The sequence below is a fragment of the Poecilia mexicana genome, unplaced genomic scaffold (assembly GCF_051168715.1).
Source record: "Poecilia mexicana isolate PSO_F unplaced genomic scaffold, ASM5116871v1 scaffold_14, whole genome shotgun sequence".
In the NCBI taxonomy this organism is placed as follows: Eukaryota; Metazoa; Chordata; class Actinopteri; order Cyprinodontiformes; family Poeciliidae; genus Poecilia; species Poecilia mexicana.
Window position 1 is genome coordinate 11,906,359 of NW_028263383.1, and position 23,821 is coordinate 11,930,179.

At 40.8% G+C, this 23,821-nt stretch overlaps 1 protein-coding gene across 3 annotated transcripts in view; it reads right to left on the reverse strand.

Moving 5' to 3' along the window:
- Nucleotides 1-23,821, reverse strand: part of fstl4 (follistatin-like 4) — a 175,073-nt gene that overhangs the window by 42,167 nt on the left and 109,085 nt on the right. For all 3 annotated transcript variants that reach the window (XM_088012203.1, XM_014993863.2, XM_014993864.2), the window contains one exon: nucleotides 21,849-21,966. In XM_088012203.1, coding sequence (XP_087868329.1) covers nucleotides 21,849-21,966 — 118 coding nt within the window. The remainder of the gene's footprint in view (nucleotides 1-21,848; nucleotides 21,967-23,821) is intronic.

Here is a 23,821-nt window from a genome sequence, read left to right on the forward strand (position 1 = left end):
ATTTGCTGTGTTTCATGCATAAAGGCTCTTCTGCATCTCTTTTGTTAAACAAGCACTTATTCTCTCTCACGGATATGCAGAAAATCATGCTTTTTCAGTGAGAGTGCTGGCGTGGTGATTATTCATGGGAAGGATAGCGGGGATGAGCAATCAGTGGCCAGCTCATTAATCATGCTGGATGCAGACCCTTAATCTCCTCCACAGGTACAGAGGAATCCTCTGCTAACTCTTCCTCTCTCTTTCCACCCACCAGCTCATTTTCTCCCGTTCGCATCTTCGGCTGCAGCTTTCTGTCCTTCGCAGAACCTCTAACCTTCTCCATATCTATGTGACTGTAACTGCCTGTCAATCTCTTTTTCTCCTTCTCTGTGCTTCTATTATGCTTTTCTCCTTCTCCTTTCGTTCCACTTGATGTGCGTCTTTGCCCGGCTGTCTCTCCATTTGCTGCAAAAGCCAAATTTTAGCCACGTTTTCCTGAAGGACCCCTTAACCAGGCAGTGAATATGCCTTGTTAGGATCACAGACCAAAAGATTGGGGGCAAAAATGAGGCAAGTATAGTAGAAATGTGAGCAGCAGGGACTATTTTAAGAAAATATGTCACAAATTGCATCAATAAAGTGACTCCAGAGGATTTCAGCTGAATATCTGTCAACGGTTGCTACCCTTCCAGGGAAACATTCAGAAGAAAACGGAGGGCGATTTCTGGCGAGGATGCAACAGTTCAACAAAACTGCTGCACAACATGGAGGGATACGAACTGAAAATAATTATTTTTATTGCATGAGAAAGACTTCACAGTTAATACACACTCACTGGTGCCAAGAGACTAGATTTTTAAAGACATCGTCTACGGCTCCTCAGCAGCAGAGAGAAATTTCCTCAAAGGTTTATAATTTACCAATCAATCCTTCCAGTAACTGACCAATCAGCAGTCACCATTTGTCCTGAAGTACACGCCCCTTACCTGGAGGAACCGAACCTCCGTCAACGTTGCCGGGGTTCATCATTGCTAACGCACTGCGATCAGAGAGATTTAGAGGAAAATCACGGTGAAACATCCCGACAGAGGAAGGAATACCATTTATCACTTTCCCAAAACCCAAACGGAGTCTGGAAGAATCTGAATGAAAGTGATAGACGGCGACTGCCACATGTTCATCTGCACAAAGCTAACCAATAGCAAATGTCCAATTTGTTCTCATACAAACACTTATTGATAGTCAAGTCAAAGATCAATAAGTGAAGGTAGTTATGCTTGATTGAGCGAGTAAATTTCAATGGTAGCATATAGACAGGAGCTGCAGTAACTGCGGTATTTACATCTAAGCATCTTTACATTTTTACTTAGTAAATAAAGAAATGCTAAGCAGTTTGTTGTAGTAATTTCTGTAGTTTTCTGTATATTTAAAGGATCTGCAGGTCTGCCAGATTAAAAACAAACAAAACAAAAACCATATCCTACATTTTTAATCTTTTCTGGATCCTTTGTGTCTTTTTAGCGACAGTAACAGTTTATGACATGCCATTGCTTTTTTCCATTAAATGATTAAAGTCTGGATTTTAGTAGAAGTCACTGGATGTTTTTGGTTCCCAGTCCTAATAAATTAAAAGGAAAACCCCAGATAAATACTTTGTGTTGCACATTTTAAAATTAAGATTTCTTTTTCTCAAACATTGATTTTAAATGTGGATCTGCATCACCTGTCTGAACCAGCTGAACAATTTGTAGTCTATTCCTGAACTGTGTTGAGGAGAAAGGGCCACACAAAGTTGCTCTAAGGGCCCCGGAGCCACTTCAGTCTCTGATCTACACAGAAGTTTTTCTGTTACTATTAAAGCCTTTTGGTTCTCAGAGTTCTGTAAAGGTTGTGGCCCAAACTGGGAAGTACCAACCCTTACTGATACGAGTGAAATCGTTTTTAAACGAGCCTCCATATTTCCATCCAGCTTCCTTTTGTTCCTCTCTGCAGCTGCTAGCTGCACAGCCAACCCTTAGCCCAGGTGGCTGGGAGCTAATGCTAGCACCTGGGCCCTTTGCCACTCTTTGTGTGATTGCTGTTCTTGTGCCATTGTGTGGTTCAACATGTGAAAACCTGCAGGGGCCAAGCAGACACAGGCTTGATTGTAAAAGTCACACAGACACTGTCCAGGATTTATATGGCTGAAATGGTACATTTAGAGAGCTGTGCTTATTTTTATCGTCACATTGGTTTGAATATTTGTTCTGAAGTACATAAAAATGTAACATGTCCTGCTTTTTATGCTTTGTTTGCAGGGAATCCAAAGCAGCTTTTATCAGTTTAATGCCTCATTTTCGTTTGTCAGGAATAGCGGATAAAAGGATAATAAAAATGAAGTTTAGGTGATAGATTGGAAAGAAAAAATGTTATCTTCACACTTTTATTTGATAAAAGTGAGAACACCAAGTCTCAGAGGCTGAAAAAGCCGTCCTGCTCCGGGAGGATTAGTGGAAACAAGCTGACAGTCTGGAGCTAATCTCCCATACTTCATTTGGCCGGATGAGATCCAATTCATTAAAGCTATATTCTCATCTGACAGCAGCATAAGATCTCTGACAATCTCAGTAATCTTTCATCTTTATGGAAAGAAAAAGCCTGGAGGTATCCGCCTACTGCAAAACGCTGGAGCATCTTGTGACAGCCTGGCTAAGTGCTCTTTCTTGTAGGAAAACCATTTGAGTTTTGCAGCCAGCCACTCAACTCGGCTCTGCTGGAGCCGCAGCGTGACCCGACCCGAGGGCCGCCTCCGCCCAGGAGAACGCTCAATAAGAGGAGTTTGGCTGTATGCGTCCATCAGCAGGACCAGTTATTTCAGCTCTGTGGGAAACCTTTGTGAGCGCGGACACTTTGAAGCATCCACAAACATTTTAAAAACAGCATGATTACTGCTGCAGGAAGGCCTGTAATGCTGTTCATTCAAACTGGCCTGAGGCGAAACACGGAGGGGAAGGAGCGCTGCGCAGCGCCGCCTGGTGTTTTATTAACCTGATTTATTAGTGTGACTTTCAGTTTATTTAAACATTTTAATGGTTAAATCTGGCTGAACTTTATCCTCTAATATGAAAACAGAATTCAGTTTCAAACATGAAATAAGATGCTTGTTCGACTTCGGCTCAAGTTTTATTTAAACTTAAGCCTGATATGCCCACCTTTCCCTTACATTTTCATTAAATCAGTTAAACCCTTACATTATAATTTACTACTGATTTCATATCACATGTTCTGATCCCTAAATTAGAAGATCAGGTCTGTCAGGATGATACATTTTGCTGGATGGTAAATTATCCCAGAAGTTACTGTGGTAAACGACAGGAAAACAAGAAAAGCAAAAAGGTTGTTTGGAACAGAAGAACAGCTAAAAACGTTGATCTGACCAGAACCAAGCTGTGAATTTGGGACATCTTAAAGACTCAATATGCAGGAAAAAAAACTAAAAATGAGCTGGATTCAGAAAAGTAAAGCAAAGAGAACCGAGTCAGAAAACTACAGACAGAATTTACCTGTCCAGGTAAGTTAGGCCAGAGATCAGGACCAATCCAACAGGAAGCAGAAAAACTTTTATTATTAAAGGTAAACAATAATAAAAGTTATTATTAAAACTTTTACTTATCAATTTCCCAAAACTTAACCAGATAAGTTATAATACTGCAGTTTCTTTAACAGTTTCCTTTGATGCATCGGCTCCTCATCACTTATTCCAAAGGTGTTTCACAGGTTTTATGATTAATGGCCTCAATAGGTTAGATGGTCCCAAAATAGATTCTCCATATTGAGAAAAATGACTTTAAATAAAGTGACAAAGGCCTCATTGAAACAGCAGGAATGTTGGTGAAACACGAGCCGGACCGGATCATTGATCTGCTCTGACAGAGTCATTTGGGTGAGAAATGGCGGAGGTTCGATTCCGTCAACAAAAATAAAGCGCACCTGTGATGAAATGCAAAGGATAAAACATGGTGTCATTTTTACATGTTTGACCTTTATCAGTTTTCCAATTATGAATCACAAAGTCTGGTGAATTTATAAGACCGTATTCTACATGCATCACATCTTCACAGCTTCTAGTTTAGCTTGTTAAACAGCTTATTTTCTGGTTTTTCATCTAAATGATGAGTACATGCAGCCGTTTCCACCATCTTGGTAGGCCAGGTGACATGACATCACACCTCACTGCGGCTGCTTTCCTTCATTAAAATTCATGCTGCAACTTGTCAAAATCAACTCAAATCATTTGGATTTTCTATCTTTTCAGTCAGAAAAAATTCATTCATACAACTTGGATCATGTTTTGCAAAGATCATACAGGACATTTTATAAGTGTTAATACCAGAAGGCTTTTCTCTGGAAACGGCCACAAACGAAGGACTTGCTGTAGTTTCAGACACCCAGAGCAAAGCTGTGGCCTTCAATCTGAAACGGTGCAACATGGAGCCCATCGGCCGGAAAAGAGCTTCTTCACACGTCAGAGAAAATTACCTGGTGGTTCATTTCTATATTAAAGTGGCACAGATCAGAGTTTGGTAATAACCAGTTGAAACTTTAACAGTAAAGAAAACTTTTGTCTTTTTTACTTTTAAATGAGTAATTTTATTATGAAGTATCTCTACTCTTAGTTGAGTAAAATTTTCTACCCACTGAATGAAAACAAACATGTTTCAACCAAAAATTCACCAGAAACAAACACACCAAAGTTTTTGTTAAAGTTTAAGACGTTTTTTATTGAAAGAAACTGAAAAGTCTTATTTTTTGTTACCTGTATGAATTATTGTCATTTTGGTTCTTTAAGCACCAACATTTCCTCTTAACTTTAGATGTTGGTCCATTTGATGATGTAATTTTTAAATATTAATGCTTCAGTTACTCAGTACTTGCTTACACTTTTTACCAAACTGTTTTTTACTCGAGTAATTTCTTGGACAGATATTTTTTTCTTTTACTTGAATAAAAATGTGTTGAAGCAGTTCTATTGTTATTTTAGTATAATTTTTGGATACTCTACCCTCGTCTGACTACGACATAAAATTTATTCTCAAGCTGATGAAACTAACTGACTTTAAGAATTACAAATTTTTAATAAGTTTATATTTCTTCCATACTAAAACTGTGGTTGTAGTTTCATAATATAATTTTTGTCTATTTTGCAGTAGAAATAAGAACTGATCTATAGATACCTTACAGACAGACATCTGGAATAAACTTGTCCAAATAGTATTTTTTTTTCTTCTATTTAAACTTTTTAAAATATTTTTGTTTGATTTTAACTGTTTTCATGCAATCAAAAACAAAGGTGTAATTATTTCTCTTCTGGTCTTTTTATTGTGGGTAATAATATTACATATGCTGATTAATTGGGAGAAAGTGAAGCAAACAGCGACTGCAGCGCTGCTCTATTATATCAGCTAACAGGCTTTTAAAAAGCTGCTGATGAGTTGATGAAGTTGATTAATTGCTGGATAATTTATCCTGAAGTACTCCCTCAGCAATGAATTATGGGAGAGTAAACTTTGTCTACAGCGCGCTTACTCCACTCTGCTAAACCATTATGGATCCTCCAAGCATGACAGGAGAAACAACTGAAAGTTTCAGGCTAAATACCTGCATGTTGGCTGATTAAATGAAACGTCGGCAGCTCGGAGGGAGAAGCGTCGGCTCAAAGAGACACTGGATGATCCCCAGCGGACCTGTAATGACCCTGTGTGTTTACAGCAGATAGTTCCTGCACACACAGCCTGCCACGTTAAGCATGCAGGTCACCAAACCCTGCAGAGCAGTTTGGTTAACACATATGTAGGCCTGTCACATCGAACCCAGAACCTTCTACCAGCTCTACCAGCTGCACCACTGTGCAGCCTAGGCCTGTCACAATAATCAATAAATCCATTAATCACTTAAATGATTTATTGTTCTTCTGTTTTCTCTCTGTCCACCATGAACTGGATGATAAAACTCTTCAGTCTTTTTAAACAAACTGTTTTTAAAGGATAATTTTGTTTAGAGACTTTATAATTTTATTTGTTGAGGACTTTTATCATCGAGTTTTTGGTAGAAAGAGAAAAACGATAAATCATGCATATAGGAAATATTGAGTTTGTTTTGGTTTTTCATGCGATTAGCTGCTTACAGGTTGGATCCATGGAGAGACGCTGAGGTCACAGCATCTCTCCATTGTGTTTCTGCTGATTTGTTTCTCGTGGCCGGGTCGGGCCGTCCAAATGGCTTCATTACTCTGATCTACCAAGACTTAATGTTTCCCTCTGGGTTTCTGTCCAATGAGGACGGACGAGTTGCTGCTTCTGATGCAAGACTTTGCCAGGAAACACAAAGCAACTAAATGCACAAAAAGAAACTGTAGACGTGAAACAATCTGAGCCTTTGCAGTTTGAACCGACGGATCATTAGGCGCCTGTTTTGGGCTCAGCTGACCTGCAGTCTGCTGGGACTCTGCATCCTTCAGCTGCACGCCCCAGAATAAAGACTCTGGTGATCCCAGGCTGCCTGCTCTGCTGTGATCAACATCTTTTCCCCTCATACTTCAAACTGTTTGACTGTTTCAACTTCCTGAAGCTGTAAGGACGCTCTCTGAAGGTCAGCTGAATGAAATCCTTTGACAGCCACTAAACGGTTGTGGCTGTTATATGAATGGTCAGCAGGTTCACTTTAATTCTTTCTAACAGTTAAAGAAAAGCTCAGGCTTCCTGAATGAAAGCTGTGGCAAAACTAATTTAAACTTCTCTAAGAAAAAAGTATCTTCTCTTCAAAGCAACTCCTGCTGAAACACAGAAGATCATCTGCACAAATATCGTTCAAAAGGTTTAGTTATGCTTGGTGTTGGTACTGAAATGTAAATGAGGACTTTTCTGCAGATTTACAGCAAATTACACTGCAAAACACAAAATCTTACCAAGTAATTTTAGTCTAGTTTCTAGTGCGAATATCTTATCTGCTGAAAGAAGTTCTTGTTCCATTGGCAGATAAAGTGACTTATAAAATGGAAAAATGTCTTGTTAAATAATCTGCCAATGGAAATACAAGTTTTTCATCAATATTAAGGAATTATTTATTTAAAACAAGCCTCTATAATTTGCTAAAACATTATTTCTAAGGTAGTTTTGTCTCGTTTCCAGTGTACTAGGATATTGGTACGGTTCTGGTTTTTTGCAGTGTAAGCTGCATGTTTTTATTCCATAAAATATTACTTTAAAACTATTTTACAATTTTAGATTTTCAATATATTTTAATCATTTTAATGGATTAGGAATTTCTAGAAAGGCTTCAGGAAGGGTTCGACGTATTCTGTCTCTTTTCTCTGAGGAAGCAGATAATCTGCTGGGCGAAGCAGGACTGGCCTGCACATGAACCAGTTCAGACCCATTCAGACCAGTTAGACTACCGGAAAAGGTCAAAGGTCTCCTCAGCTCTGGATTCTGCTGACAGAGACCTTCTCCAGATGGGAGAAGTTCACCATATCACCTAAAAACTGCGTCTTTAATGAAGAACTGGAAAACATCCCGCAGGAGCAACTTCAGCCTCCAGTCCAGGAGCAATTTAGTGAGGAGATTTTTTTTCCAGGACAGTGGAGGAGAAATCTGACAGCCCACCTGGTGCAGGGATGAAAACATTAAAACGTCGGCTGTGTGGCCAGAAAACTCCCCAGATCCCATCGAGAAAGATGCGACTGTCAGAGCGCGGATGAAGCAGAAATGTGTCAAAATTATCCTGAATTTTGCCCATAAGTTGATATTCAGTATGTCAGGATCAATTCTGGGAGATAAAATCTGCATAAACTAGATATAATTTTAAATTCTTGGAAAAAAAAAAAAGATATTTGTGTTAATTTCTAAAGTTCATCATATGAGATAAACATCCAGAGGCGGGTAGAGTATCTAAACATTATCCTGAAGTAAGAGTAGAAATAAAGGACAGCTAAAAGTACATTTTTTCCAAAAGGTTACTGAAGTAACTGTAACTGAGTGACCAGTTCCTGGCCGACTCGGCTACCGTCCAGCAGAATGATGTAACTTATGGCTCCGTTCAGCCATAAGAGCTTCAACAACTTCTGCTTTAGGCACAAATTCAATGTTTTCTCCCAGTTCTCATCAGAAGAAAGCATTCACAGCGTCCAAATATTCAGAATAAAGTTCAAAAGAATTGGAAAGGAGACAACCCGACCCGTTAACGAGCCTGTGAGAGGAAAGGAGAGAAACCCTCCACTTCGGGTAGAAAGGCGTCCTTGTCGCAGTTTGTGACCTGCCTGTTGGCGGCCGCCTCGTCAGGCTCGGCTGCTGTATCGCGTTGTGCTGCGTTGCATCATCCTCTAACTTATGCAGCTTGGTGAATTTGAGACGACACATTTTACAGACTCTGCTGCTCACACTGCTAAAAGACAAACAGTTTGTAGTGCAGGTTTGGAAACGCGTGTCTGCCTCTGTCCTGTTTCAGAACCAGAGGAGAAAAGCACAGATGTTCTCCTGAATTACTTCCTCAGATTAAGAGTTGAGGCGCCTCTGGGTGAAACACATCAAATCTAAATTACCAGCTAATGTTGATGCATCTGGAGCTTAAATCATCCAGATAAACATGAACTCAACAACTTACAAAAACCACTTTTAACACTTCTGCTTCAAGTACAAATGGTTCTACAAGTAGTTTATAAAGTAGATAAAAACGTCCGATGATCATTTTTATTCAGCCCCTTTATTCTGCAACTCTAAATAAAATGCAGTCTAACCCAGTTTTTAAAGAGCCAAATTCACAGATTGAGGTGGAGCTGCAATAATCACACCGTAAATAAACGACATGAACAGCAGAGAAACTCGGCTGACCTTTAACCTCAGTGACGAGACGAGGCGTGTGTGTCGCTCCATTTACCTTCTGAAAATCAAACATCAATATCTGAGTCTTCACCTTTCATGTCAACATGTACGTCATTATTTAACTGTCATTACTTTCAAAATCAGTTGTAATATTTCGTCAGGCTTCTGGTTGGTGCCCTGATAATCACCACTGATGGAAACCATCTGAAACGTCACAGTTCAGGTTTCATTTGATTCATTTCAGCACTCTGAATCGTTTCCACAGAACTGGTTGACATGTGATTCACACCTTTTCTGCTCTTCAGGAACATGATAAACATTCATCACTTCTGCTAAACATAAGATTTTTACAGCCTAAATATGTGCTTTCAGAATGGAAACGGTAAAAAGGAGACTCTAAACTTTGTGTTGACATGATTATCTGAGTGTTTTTGATGTTTCTGAAAAGGAAGTAAAAGTCGCCCCATCGTACTGCTTCTACTTTCATTCCTCCATAATCCTCCAGTATTTGTTTGAGTCAGAGTTTGTTGCCATGTTTGTTGGCCCTGGCCTCCATTCAGCCGAGAAAAGAAAAACTTCTTTCATTAAATGCAACCTTTTCGGTATTAGCATACCATCTGGAACAACTTCCTGATGATTTGCACAAAACAGATGTTTGCCCAAAGACAGCAGGTCTGACTGCATCTACTGGACAATATTTCTTTCTGTGCAGTGTGAGGTTTCCCAGCTGTGACTGAATCCATAGCTGTGCTCTCACCTTGATTGGTCGTTTCCCATTTTAGATTTATTTTCCAAGTAAAAATGTCTTTTATATCTCTTTACCGTCTCTTCCTGGTTCTGAAAGTACATTTTCAGAGCTGATAAAAGTGGCTGCTGGAGGGGATTTGCCAAGTATGATGAGAGGAAAATAATGGAAGCAAAGAACCTCAGTGCAAGCAGACATTAAGCCAGAGCAGACACACACCCATACGAACGCTCACTTGTTTGAAACTGAAGAAGGGTGTTAAAATAAGGAGGAGAGAGGAGATTGTTTCACCGCAGAGGCAAGACAAAGACCAAATCAACGGAGGCATGATAATAAATTATGTCCTCGCTGGAAACGAGTTAAAGAAGAGAGATAAAAGCAGACCACATGCTGCGCCACTAACAGCCTGGAGGCTGCTGCCTGTGAATTATGGTGTGCTGAAAGACTCGCTGCCCTAGGGGCCCATCGGCTGCAAACCAAAGAGGAACGGGGAAAAGTCGGAGTAAGAAAGTGTCAGAGAGATGAGGGGACCAGAAAATAGATGTCAGAGAGGATAACGGGTCAAAGCGAAGCCTCTGGAGGCGCAGAGGAGCGTGGATTTACATCTCTATGCCTAATTAGAGACATAACGATGAAATTAAAGCGAGGAAAATGAAAGACGGATAGATGGAGATAGAGGGATTTCTGAGAAGCGGCGACTGCGGGTGAAATTATTCAGTGTGGGTAATTATGAAGGATATTAGATGTCTGGTCGGACGGCGAGTGTGTCACCAATCAGAAGTCATAACTTAATAATCCTAACATGATACTCTGGATGCACCGTCAGAGTTTAACAAGTGGATTTTTCCCCAGTGCAGCATTACGACCACTTAGCAGTTAGGAAAACTCAGCCGAACTGAAGAGATGGCCGCCAGCAGGAGAGGGTGGAAATGACTCGAGTCTTCCTCTTGTTCTTCCCAGACCCCCTGCTGGGCGTGTGGGCTTGATTTAGGTTAGCCTTTACCGCTAAACAGCTAAATTTACACACCAACTGCTTTTCCAGTTGAACACTGGTCCAGCTGAGGGGAAGGATCAGCCACAGCCGAGACGGGTGAAACTGAAATCTGAATATTCATATTCTGGAAAACCTAACAGTTTGTTTAATGTAGAGTTTCATTTGGCTGCAGATCTTTAAACTTTATGCATCATCCATCTTTGCTGGTAACAAATTCAGCCTCTGTTTTGTGATTTACATCCACATATTTCACTTCAACTTTCATCTTTTGTCCCTCATAATAAATGTTAAGTTGTTTTTAGTAGTTTATCATCTAAAACTATATTTAATTACCAATGTCCAACTGACACGGTGACTCAGAGCTTCTCTAAATCTGGAGAAACAAATCTCCAGAAAGAGAAATAAGATACTTTTTTTTATTAATTTATTACATATTTGTGCCATAAAAAGTGGATCAGAGTTTCACATGTTAATCCAAAATGTTCAGTTTTATGCAAGAACAATACATTTTTAGCACCATGTTCACACTCGGTCATTTACTCCAAAGTACAACAACTAAAGCGTAAATGTTTAAATGTTCAGAGCCTAATAGAAGCTGTGCAACAGAAGCATATCTATAACATCATAAACAGGCAGATGGCCACTGCCTCATGTCTCCTCTGAGATCTGCTCTCCTGCTCCTTTGTGTAGATGCACACTGGAGCTGAAACGTGAAGACGATCCCTCTGCTCATCTCTGAATCTGTTTCATAAAAAATGCTCACAGCTGCATCTGAAAATGCACAAACCTGTAAACTGTTAATCGTTCACTTCAAGTTCCCTCCTTAACTCCATTTCTCCTTTTATTTTCCGTTTCTCTTATCCGCTGGGAATTAGCAGCATCAGGAAAATGTTCCACAAAATAAATCATTTACAGATTAAACAGACAGCCACAGTTGCCATGGCAACCTACTGGGCATCTCTTACTATTGTATTCACATCACGGCAAGGTGACCACAGGCTCTGAGGCGATGCGTCTGTGTGCCTGTTCGTAGGAGATGCAGCTTCGTCTCCATTAAAACAGCGCAGTATGCGGTCAGTCTACATCAAGTAAAAACGGCTGGATTACAAATACCTACTTGTGATTAATCTGATTGTTCAAATCCTGATTGCAATGTTAATAAATAGTTTCATGTTGTCCTGCTTTTTTCCACACTTTAAACGGTTTGAGGATATAAAACGTGATCGGTAGAAACGCCTGGCTGGCAGAGACGTTTCTGTACTGAAGCATGGATCATTTCTGTCATGTTCTGCTGCAAAGCAGTTCATGCAAATGCAGTACAAATATGACAGGAATTATTCAATTACAGCGTTTCTTAGTCTCATGTTACGCCATGCAAACGCTCCGTCTGTTCCAATGAATTTTCACTCATGTCAGGATGCTGAACGGAACATTTTCTAAATAATTCAGAGTGACAGGTATGTCAGGACTGATGGTCAGATGGTCATCAAATCTAGGCGGCTGTGCATCATCAGAATACATTTAGGTATTCTTTATGCATAATGCATGAGATAGGATGGTATAAAAGTTTATCACTGAATATTACAATGACAAAAGCAACGTTAACTCACTCTTTTCCTCTCCCTCGGTCTTGGGATCAAGAAGATAATATGAGTTTCCAAGAAGGGCTGCACAGTGGTGCAGCTGGTAGAGCTGTCGCCTTGCAGCAAGAAGGTTCTGGGTTCGATTCCCAGCCCCAGTCTTTCTGCATGGAGTCTCCATGTTCTCCCTCTGCATGGTGGGTTTTCTCCAGGTACTCCGGTTTCCTCCCACAGTCCAAAACATGACTGTCAGGTTAACTGGCCTCTCCAAATTTCCCCTATGTGTGAGTGTGTGCATGGTTGTTTGTCCTGTGTGTCTCTGTGTTGCCCTGCGACAGACTGGCGACCCGTCCAGGCGACCCGTCCAGGTGACCCCGCCTCTCGCCCGGAACGTTAGTTGGAGAGGCACCAGCACCTCCCAACCCCACTAAGGGACCAGGGTGTTAGAACATGGATGGATGGAGTTTCCAAGGACAGTTAGTGTCCAAATTTATTCAAGCAGAGCTTTTAATGCTTTGCACTTGAAATATTGTGTCACAGCAGCCCATAAATCTGGCAGTACATAAACGGAAAGCTTCACAAAATGTTTCTACTAAACGATTCATTACAAATAAAAGACTAAATCAATTCACTTGATTTTACTTTTTAATTTAAGTAAAACTATTTAGGAACCTTTGACATGTTTCCAAGCAAATCCTAATTAATTTATACATTTCCAAATCAATGTAGTTTTGGTGCAGCTTTCGTTTGTGTGGGAGGAGAAACTCCTGACAGTTTTCTGCTGCCTTGCATCATGGGGCTTATAGTTTTGTTACTGCACTAAGTCAGAACTAATTTAAACCTTGCAGCTCATTTTGCAAGAAAAAAAAAATGTAAGAAGCAATGAAATTTAAGACGTAAAGTCAAGACCTACAGCAGTTTGGTAAATCTGGGTCTATTTGAGACTTTTAGGTGATATTATAGAATGTAAGGAAGCTAAAAGCCTTCCAGAAACCCTTCAGATCCTTTCTTCTCTGGTTGTAAGCCTATTGATGGTTCTTATATTTCACATTACATTTCCTTTCACTCAACAACACGTATTGATCCGAGTGTGTAAACAACCAGAGGCGTGTTAAAGAGGCGCTGATGTTTTTCATGTTCTTATGGAGAGCCTGCTCCATTCTTCATGTTTCTGCAGAATTTAAATGTTGTAGCACTGATCTGAGTTCATATTAACATGACTGTAGTGGCAGAAAATATCATCTTTCTCCATGTTTAAGCTCATTAAACATGTGTTATACTACTAAGGGTCTAATTAAAGTACTGCAGAAAAATCTCATGTCACCACAGCAACCGGCTCTGCTTCATAAGAGGTTAATAACCTCATCTCCAGGCAGCACTGCAAACTCCTCTAGTTAGAGATTCCTCACTTTAATCACATTAAGCTTACAAACCACAAACATTACAGAGATTAAAAACTGATCAATTGGAAATGACTGACGGCCCTCCTTCAGGTGAAGAACATCTTTTACTTGTATTTATGGGTGAAGTTTGAGAAGCAAAGTCATGATTTTTTTTTGTGAATCATGATCATCTGGTTTCCAGCACAAAGCAGCTGGTCAGTCAAAAGCTAGTTCATTATGGTGGACCACCTGAAGTCTTATATCAGCAAACTGCATTTTAAAGCCGTTACATTATTGCCCAAAAAGGTTTTCCTCATTCGTTGCATTAAAACAAAACTGCCCAACATGGCTTCCTCTGAAACGATCTGCACCGTTTATTTACTGTGATGTGGGCTCAAAGTGCAACATCACAGCTTACCAAAGGATCGGGTTTAAAAACAATAAAGAAAAAGTGGCTTAAATCTGGGTCATTAAAAACAAAAGCTGAAGATAACGGTGGAAAGTTTCTGAACATTAAGATGCACATCATACCACAGGCATGTAGCTGCAGGTCTGCGGCTGTGATGAACGCATTATGACGACAAGCAGTGAGCAGCGCTGCACCCCACGCTGACTAGCTGCATCTTAAAACCCAAAATATAATTATTTATGTTGGGCCATCTACTGGCTGAACTTTAATTATGCTTCTAAATTATAAACAGCCCTAAAATGTTATTAGTGCACACAACTCTGGCAGTAAAGAACGTTTTTCATTTCCATGTGTTTTCCATCACTGGAAAGCTTCGCATGTAAATAAGTCGAAACGCCGAGTCGACATGTTCATGGTTGTATCATGGCCAGCCACATTTACAACACAGCGCCACCTGGAGTTCAGAGACTAATATTTTCATTTCATGCTGCATATATTAAGATTTGTTATTGTGGGGTAATTTTAAGAGTTAAATGTCCTCGGCCTGAAAAAGCACCGATCCACTGATCTGTGTCTCTTTACAGCTTCCCTCCTAAAAGGCGTTTAAACTTTGCTTTCAGTGGTCAGTTAACAGAGTCAGAGATTTCAGTAAAATCCAGGCAGGTTTCAGGTAAACATGTTTCTCTTTAATGCCGATCTGAAAGGAAAGTTAAACCACTGCTGACCTTAAAACAATCCACACAGCATCCTCCAGAAAACCTCGGAGTCGGCTTCAGACGAGTTCAGGTTGGGGAGCAAACCACCAACGGATCACACAAGAAAGTGTAATTTTTTAAATAACACGGAGCTGCAGAGCCTCAGCCAGAAAGTAAATCTGTCTTGGATTAAAGCCTTGACAGTCCCTTACCTGTTAGTGCGGCTGGTGGACAATGGGTAATTACCCAGGATAGAGATGACACTTGGAAGGCACCAAAGCCCCATATTCACACTGGCAATTAGATGTTAAGGTCCAGTGAGCGGTAATGAGGCATCAGACACAGGCGAGGTGGAGTGGTGCGGTAATGATTTAAAATGAGAAGAATTAAAAGAAGAGAACAGGATTTTCAGGGAAATAAATCAGAATTGTGTGTAAAGGTTGAAGGCATATTAAAGTACAACAGATAAGAAAAGGGTAAGGACAGCAAACAATGGAGGTGCAGGCCATGTGGGGAGGAAAGAAAAGACTCCAGGATCTCCATTTCAAAGTGACTTTGTGGCTGACGGCTTCGCTGGAGGTCGTCACCCAGTCGGCTGTCAGAACAACAGGCGCCTCTTTAAAAGTGATATCTGATCTCAGCGACATCATTTCAGCAGATTAAGGGCAAACTTGAGCAACGTAAAAGATCAAAGCCTGGCAGGTGCAGCTGGGCAGCAACAAGAGAGACATTATCTGGCATCAGGTATGCAAATGTACAACATGGAGGCCGAGTTTAAAGAATAATCATTCTGAGACTCAAAGCGGTGAACACCGACTGACCACTTAACTGGATCCGACACAAAGCAAATCAATCGAACAAATGGCAGAAACTCAATCCTCAAGTCATTTAGAGGAGAGAAGATGACTTTCTGAAGCTAAAAAGGAGCAATGGGAAGGAAACGGGACCTGAGTCACTTTGAAAGGATGGTCTTTATTCCCAGTGGTGTCCAAAGTGCGGTTCGGGGGCCGTTTATGGCCCCTGACTGCAATTTGGCCAGCCAACACTGTCATTTTTAAACTTGAGCAAAAAATAAATAAACAGAATGAAACAAACTTAAGAAATAAAAGGTAAAACAAATTATTTTTCCCAAGTGACATGCAAATTTAATATTTTCTGTTCGAAAAGGAGCAGGTAGAAGATACAATATCTTATAATGTCCTGACCCTTTCCCACTTATCAATTTATAATCAATTAACTGTCAGATCATCAACTCAATATTTTCCTTTTAAGTAGAAATAAACTTGCCATGGAAAACATCATCCTTTAAAAATGACTAGCATTAAGTTTTTAATCACATTTTGATAAATTGACTCAAACTGAATGAGTTATATATGCATAAAAACCTCCTCAAGTTAAATGAAAACTTGTTTTTGTTTATCTGCAGGCGGAGATGCTCCTTTAATTAAAACCCTTCAAGCTGCTCTCCAGCCGATCGTTTCTTTGCAATTAGATATCCAAAGTGGCTGCAGTCCTCCTCCCCGTTCTGTTTCGTATAATCATTAAGTTCCCCTCTTGTTTTAGTGAAGGTAAAACCAAATTACTTAGAAATGTGAGACTTCGTGACATGAAGCCAGATCCTCCCATAAACTACTCCACATGAGCAGCAGGACACACAAACCGACCGCTTCTCTCACCAGCCGACCAATTACAACCATGATACTTCATTTCCCCCATCCCACTTTTCACCATTTCTTCTTCAGGTCTGTCGCTTTAGACAGGAAGCACCAACAGTCATCCAAGGCTTCCCTCATCCTGTTCATCCATTCAGCTCCTTGTCTTCTCATTCTCATCCTCCCTCTTGGTGTCTCCTTTACTTTCTTGATGAATTAGTGAGAGCTGCTGAGTGGTGCTGCTCGGGATCTCCTTATAATTACACTCCTTATTTGAGTCATGGAAAGGAAATGCAGCAGAGGATTAGCTGAGAGGAGCAGCTGCTTTGGGAGGCCAGGAGGACGAAACGATAAGAAAGCTGCCCTGCTTTAACTTACAAACTGTTGTCCTTTTTAAGTAAGAAAAGTCAGTTTTTGCTTAAGATTCCTTGGAAACAATGAATCTCAAAATGGACTTTTAAATTTAAAACATGACTGAAGTTCAGATTTTAGGAGGAATGTTGACCTGTGCATTTTTTAGGGTTCTTCTTCCAGAAAGGATTTAAGCCAACGTTGTTTTTACGGGCGGTAGAATCTAACTCAGTTTGCCAGCTCGTGTCGCCACATCAGCGCCAAAGCCTTTCTAATGACCGAGTTCTGTTTCCACAGAATTAACTGGAACTGCGCCGACATGGTACAAGCTCAATTATCAGGAAGTCGTATTAAAACGTGCAATAAGCATGCTGGTGTTAGCATATCTGCACGTCTTTACGTAAAACGTCAGACTACATATTTTGGTGCTGTTATCAGATCACCAGCTGTTTTTAGCTGAGTTCATTTTGTGTTGAGCAGCAATAACACTTATATAACCCAGAGTTGTAAATGATTTTTACTTCTGTGGATTATTAGTAAGTAAAGGGTTAAAGAAATATATAGGGCTTTGAGAAAATGATATCCTTGTGATTTTTTCTCTGTCGTTCCTGATTCTGCTGTAAAATGTTTGAGTTAAAGGTAAAGATTTACAGAATGGGCTCCAGCAGACTGACGGCGCCGCAGCATGGAGCCGGCTTCATCCTCCTGCCTGCTTCTGTCTCGGTGGGACCTGGAGGGTTTCCACTGCTCTCCATGTTCCCGTCTTCAAGCCAGCTGCACCACGTTCTCAACATGATCACACGCTGCGGCCCCTAATTTCTCAGTGGAAAATTAAAGCGCAGCAGTGCTGCTGTGCATCAATCCTCCTGTGATGGAGGTTCCCTTCTGGCATCTGCAAATGCAACAGCTTCAGTGACAAAACCAGCAAACAAATCTGATCATCTGGAGACGTGATGCAGCCGACAGTTCAGATTAAAAAACACAGCTGGATCGTCACGTATGCTATTCAAATTTTACTAAAAACGATTAAGTATTTTCACTAATCCAACAACTTTTATGTGAAGTTGTTGAAGTTGAAGGAGCTTCATCATACATTCTGATTTACCACATCTGGCTTTTAAAAGCCAGATAAATGCAACAAAGTCTTTCAAATGCAAAGACTGAAAACGACTGGAAACGTATCCAGTTTAGATCCACAGGCAACAAAAAGAGCGCTCTGCACTGAGCCCCACTGGAAACCTGGTTATTCCACCAAACAGAGGTTTCTGAACTCTTTAAATCATTAGTATTGTTATTTCTAAATGAACATCAGCTTCTTTGCATTATTTGAGGTCTGGAAGCAGTGCATCTTTTTTTTCTCATTTTCAATTATAATTACTAAATTTTTGCTTGGAGTTTCAGAGACATGTCGGTCGTCCATAGAACAAAAGAACAAAGTTCATTTTGCTCAAACTTATACCTATAAGCTGATTATGTTAAGGTCTCTTAACTTTTTCCACAGGTGTAGATGTGATTAAAGACGTCAGAAATGGGTGAAAATCTGCATAGAGGTGAAATATGGACCAAAATACAGATTGTGGTCACAATGTGAACGTAGTCTTAGAAACTGTCCTGAATCTGTTTCATTTGTAGCTATCCTATAGAAATGACTTTCACTGATGTTTTACTGATTTAATTTGACAAAATGTTCATCAATAGCCAGTATTTTTACTGAGAATCTCACAATGTTTGAATAGTTTCCAATAAACTGGTCATAACATGCAGATAAAGTACTCCTGCATTGTAGCACATGTTTCCAATGGGGAGCTCTGACCTTCAGAGAACATATATATATATATATATATTACACCTGTAGGCCACAGAGCTCTCTCAATAATCCCTCTCACTTATCGACTCTACTGTTAATGCACTGCTGCCTTTAGCTGTACAGTTAATGCGATCCGATAGCAGCGGTCATGTCCGGGAGGCAAATTCCTGCACATTTGCTATTGTGTAATTACAGGGTTTTGATTCTGATACAAAGGGCATCTCCTCCTCCACAATAATGACAGTGTAATGAATATTAGGAAACACAAGCCTGTGAACCTGCGAACCATTAGGGAACTGCAGCGCTGATTCAAAGCTATTACGTTGTTATCTCTGTCCTGCAATAAGCTGCTAAAGAATGGGAATTATTCTGTTGCACAGAGCCGTCACCCTTTTCTCAGGCTTTATTGAGCAAACCTGCAGAATTATTGGAGTAAAATGCACCAGAGAAAACACCGACAACATCCCTCCCAGTTTGTCTCTTCTTACCTCCAGACTTCAGGCTCTGTTTCCCAGGAATTCGTGATAACCTTGCATCATGAACTCATGCTTACTTATCAAAGGATTATTGCAGGATTTACAATCGTTTTATGGCTGCATTTACTGATTGAATTAGACACAATTGTAAATCTGATTACTTTCTGCAGTTAATTATCCGTAATCTCTATGGATAAATCAGTTACAACCTGCAGTCTTTAGGAAAGGAGGAGGTGTTGAAGCAGCCGAGCCGACGAGACAGCAGAGCAGAAAACTGACAGGATAAGGAGCAGCAGATCGATAGGAAAGCAATCAGGACTATTCTCCAATATTTTCTAATCAACTTGTTGCAAAAAAGAAAAAGAAAAAATATATAACAAGATTCATGTGGCAAGACAGCAAAACGTTGTGATGCGCTTGTCAAGATTTATGTGTTTGATTACTGGTGAGTTTTACAGGACAGGAGGAAACCACAAAATACAGGAAGCAGCTTCAAAATCTATTGACCCTTCGGCCCAGTGCCACCACTCACTGCAGTGGTTTTACTGGGACTGTCTGTGACAGACCAACACAGAATTCATTTTTTAAATTAAATAAATCCAGTGGATCCAACTTCAGAAGAAATTAGCCAACAGTCTGCTTGTGTAATTTAATTTGATAAATTTGTTCTGAGAAGGAAACTGGATCAGGTTTTATAACAACTTTCTCAGAAATATTGTTGATAAAAACACTAAACGGTCTGCAGTTTTATTACTGTGTTGTTTTTACATCTAAATTAAATATTATCAAGTCTATTGTTACAACTAATATTGGATCCTTTTAAAAGATCTTCAACATTTCAAATAAAGTTATTTTAAGGGTTTTCATCTGCTGTGCTGATGGCCGAATCCAAATCCTTTCTGACGGGTCAAACGGAACATTTCAGTTTTACAGGTAAATGTGGGTTTGTAACCTGGTAAATGTGGCCAAAGTTCAAACTAACGCACATTTTCTAAAGTTTACATTTTAGTGAAAAGACTTTAAAATGTCACCTGAAATCAGACATTTGGCCTGAAAAATAATAAACCATGAAAAGAAACTCCATCATTAGGTGCATAATTTGAAAGCTTCTTTCCAAGTTTAAATTTGCATCGTCAATTTCCTCCCTGCTAAGCACACCTGCGATTTCTGGCTCTGCCGTTTCCCAGATCATTCACCGGATACAGACTGAGATTATTCCAAGACACACACGCACACACACACACACACACACACACACACACACACACACACACACACACACACACACACACACACACACACTCATGATAAATTGCACAATGTAACCACATGACCTAAAATCCCAGATGTGGCCCTCATACATGATGACTCCCGGTGGGTTTCGCCTTTCCACCGTCCAACACTTTAACTCTGAGCTTTATCTGATCAATATCTAGTTATTGGTCCCTGCCCACCTCTTCAGCTGCTTGTCAAACATAAAATGCTTTGACAAACTCGGCCTAATACCCTGTGGGCAAATCTGCAGGTAGATGAATCCAGTCAGATTTCCTCCCATCTGGACAGCAGCAGCCAGCGGTCAGAGGTTTGCTCTCACTGATTAACGGCTAAGTTGGCAGAGCGTCACAGTAAAGGCCCAAGTGGCCGACTGCCATTGTTAACTGCTGTCCTCGCACATTTTCCATCACCTTGCAGGGCCGACCTCTTCTACTCGTGTCTGAAGTGACGTTTGGAGGAGGGGCGTCGGGTTTGAAATGGTAACGTGGTTCCCATGGCGACTGGAACATGTTCAGGTTGGCGTTTCGGTGGCTCCAGAGAGAAAATGGTGATCATTGGTCCTAATAAGGTGGAAGCTCCCAGCGGTCGTTCAGACGCTCTAATCAGGGCTGAGGCCGGGCGCCATTTGATCTGTGGCTGAAACGCTTTGATCCTGATTGATGCCATGGTGGCGCCGAACGGAGAGGGAGGAGGGGGAGGGGGGGGGACGCCGGCCGGCTTTAATTGGTGCAAATGAACGGTTTCCGTTTCCAACTACAGCCGACGTTTGGACTGAAGTGGACGCAATTCAAAGTGTGTTTTACATAAACCAGATGGATGGAGAGTTTAGAATTAGGTTATCAATAAAACATTAAACTATCTGATGACAAAACACGATGCTTCGATTGCTGACCGAGTTTCTATGACTTTGTATTTTAAAGGACTCAAACGCCTCGTTGCTGAAATGTGCTGATTGTGATTGGTGAGTTGGAGAAAACAGATTTCTTGGTTCTTTAAGTTGCCAAAGAAGAACAAGATTTCCAGCAGATAACAGGAAGAGATACTAAGTTATATTTGTCTATCTTTTGTTTCCCTTCATGGAAAAACTCTAGATTTTAAAATGTTGTGTAACAACTTTGCTGTTTTTGTAATGCTTGCTAACCACGATATTTTCTAATCATTTCAACTCAGACCTTGTTTTGCAGAACATCTTAAAGTTTCTGCTCCTATAAACATTAAATAGCCACTTCCAGCAGGAATACCAGTATTAAATATTTCCAGCAGGATCTTCTGGTATCTTTCTACACAACAGATCTAAATGAGAAATTAAAAACAGGCCATAGCTTCACAACAACCAGCCACGAAACACTGACTGGTGGAAACAACAAACAGAAACATGTAGATCTCTCTGAAAGCCGTGAAAACTTACGGAAAGCCGTGAAAACTTACGGAAAGCCGTGAAAACTTACGGAAAGCCGTGGAAACTTACGGAAAGCCGTGGAAACTTACGGAAAGCCGTGGAAACTTACGGAAAGCCGTGGAAACTTACGGAAAGCCGTGGAAATTTACGAAAAGTCGTGGAAACTTACGGAAAGTCGTGGAAACTTACGGAAAGCCGTGAAAACTTACGGAAAGCCGTGAAAACTTACGGAAAGCCGTGGAAACTTACGGAAAGCCGTGTAGAACTCATGAAGGCTTAGATGCCCGTCGTTGTTGTAGTCGTCGTACCGCAGCAGGTCCTGCATGGTGCACTCCAACAGGCTGCTCTCCATCTGCTCCTTCGATATCTGCAGACAGATCGCATCACCAAACTGAAACGTCCCATTAGAACCACAAAGTTCCTTTTTCCTTTTGTTCCAAATATTCTACATTTGATGAAAAATTTAAGAAAATAAACTCCCATGTTAAAGACAAGATGTCACATAGAAAAGAAGTATTTCTATTCACAGATCACGCCACAGTCAGGCAGCCGTCCTGCATTATTTCACTATTTAAAATAAAGAATATTGGGGAGACCGTCTCCAAACTGCTGCAGCTGCTCGTTGATGTTTTTTCCAAACCGTTTAAATGCACCTGAACGCCTCACGAAATAAGTCGGCGGTGTTGCTGGTTAGAGTCAAGTGCAGCCTCCAACTTCACACAATCACAGAAGTACAGGGTATAATTTCCTTCCTAGCGGCGCAGCGTCAGGTCAACCTTCCCCTCCATGATGATTCTCTGGTTTCAGCCCAGAGGAGCGTCCAGTCAGAGGCTCTGCAGAACGGAGGGAACGTTTGGCTGTGATGACCTCAGTTTTAACGGAAACGGACCTTTAACTATTTAACCATATTTATATACTTTAAAAGATACATTAGTTTAGGTTGATATGTTAAGGACTTATTTAGTTCTCTGCCTTACGATGTAAATGTGGCATAAAATCCATATCACTATACACATTGTGATGGTTGGCGGTAACAATATATATCGCGATATGATTTGTATAAATCTTACAATAGAGAGAAATATATATGTGTATGTTAAAACTCGTTTCTTTGTTATTTCTATGTAATGCTGAACCTTGTTGCTTCATGCCCGTCATTTCCAGGCCTCCATTAAAAGTCTGACTTTAAGAGGCTCGCCCTGACCTCGCCGCGTTCGCTTCCCCGCCGTCGGACATCCGCCGCACGTTAAACCCAAACCAGGTCCAGGTTGTTGATGGCTTGAACCTGCCTTTCTAACGAGCTCTTCCTTTACGCTCCCCTCCATACGACTTCCTGCTTCCTGTTCTGATGCTGACCGGTTACATCAGAGGTTCCCAAACTGTGGGGCGCGCCCCCTAGGGGGGGCGCCGTGTCATTGCAGGGGGGGAGGGGGGCGCGGGAAGCCCTCTGGATAAAAAAAAAACAAAACATGAACACTGTATGCGCTGGGTTTTTACCTTAGAATGGCCAACTCTCTGTTATTCCTCTGTCACTTTTATCAGCAGTTAAAACTGTTTAATCCGTTGTTAACATGTTGAAACCTGTTTTTCCGAGCCGCCTTTAAACGCAACATGAGCGCTACGACGCTCGCGCTGGGTTTCCACCTGTGAAGGAGACCTGCTGCTGCTGGGCGGAGCTACAGGTGTGTTAGAATCACGGCAGCAAACCAGCAAAACGCAAAGAACTTTTCACAGTTTTTCCCCCAAACTAACCGACTGTTGAGTAAAGCTGCTGGATGCAGGTAATGTTAGCTAAAAGATGACTAGCTAATGTTAGCTAAAAGATGACTAGCTAATGTTAGCTAAAAGATGACTAGCTAATGTTAGCTAAAAGATGACTAGCTAATATCAATACAGAACCTTAAGCTTAACAAGTACCTTGTAGGCTACCGATGTTGGTGTCTATTTTCAGCTACGTACATTCATTTTGCCCCCAAAAAAGTCGATGCCCCCCCCCCTGTCACAGGCGTCGTTTCAACCAGACAGCCATTTGTAATCCATAGGGGGAGGGGGGTGGGGCAGAAGAAAAAGTTTGGGAACCACTGGGTTACATCATCGCCGCGGTTAGCCGCCATCGTAGGCCTGATGTCTACCGTTCCTGCTCTGCAGTTAGAGTAAAACATTAGATTCTTCTATCAGATTCACATGCAAGTTTCACAGGATGCATCATAAAAACATTACCA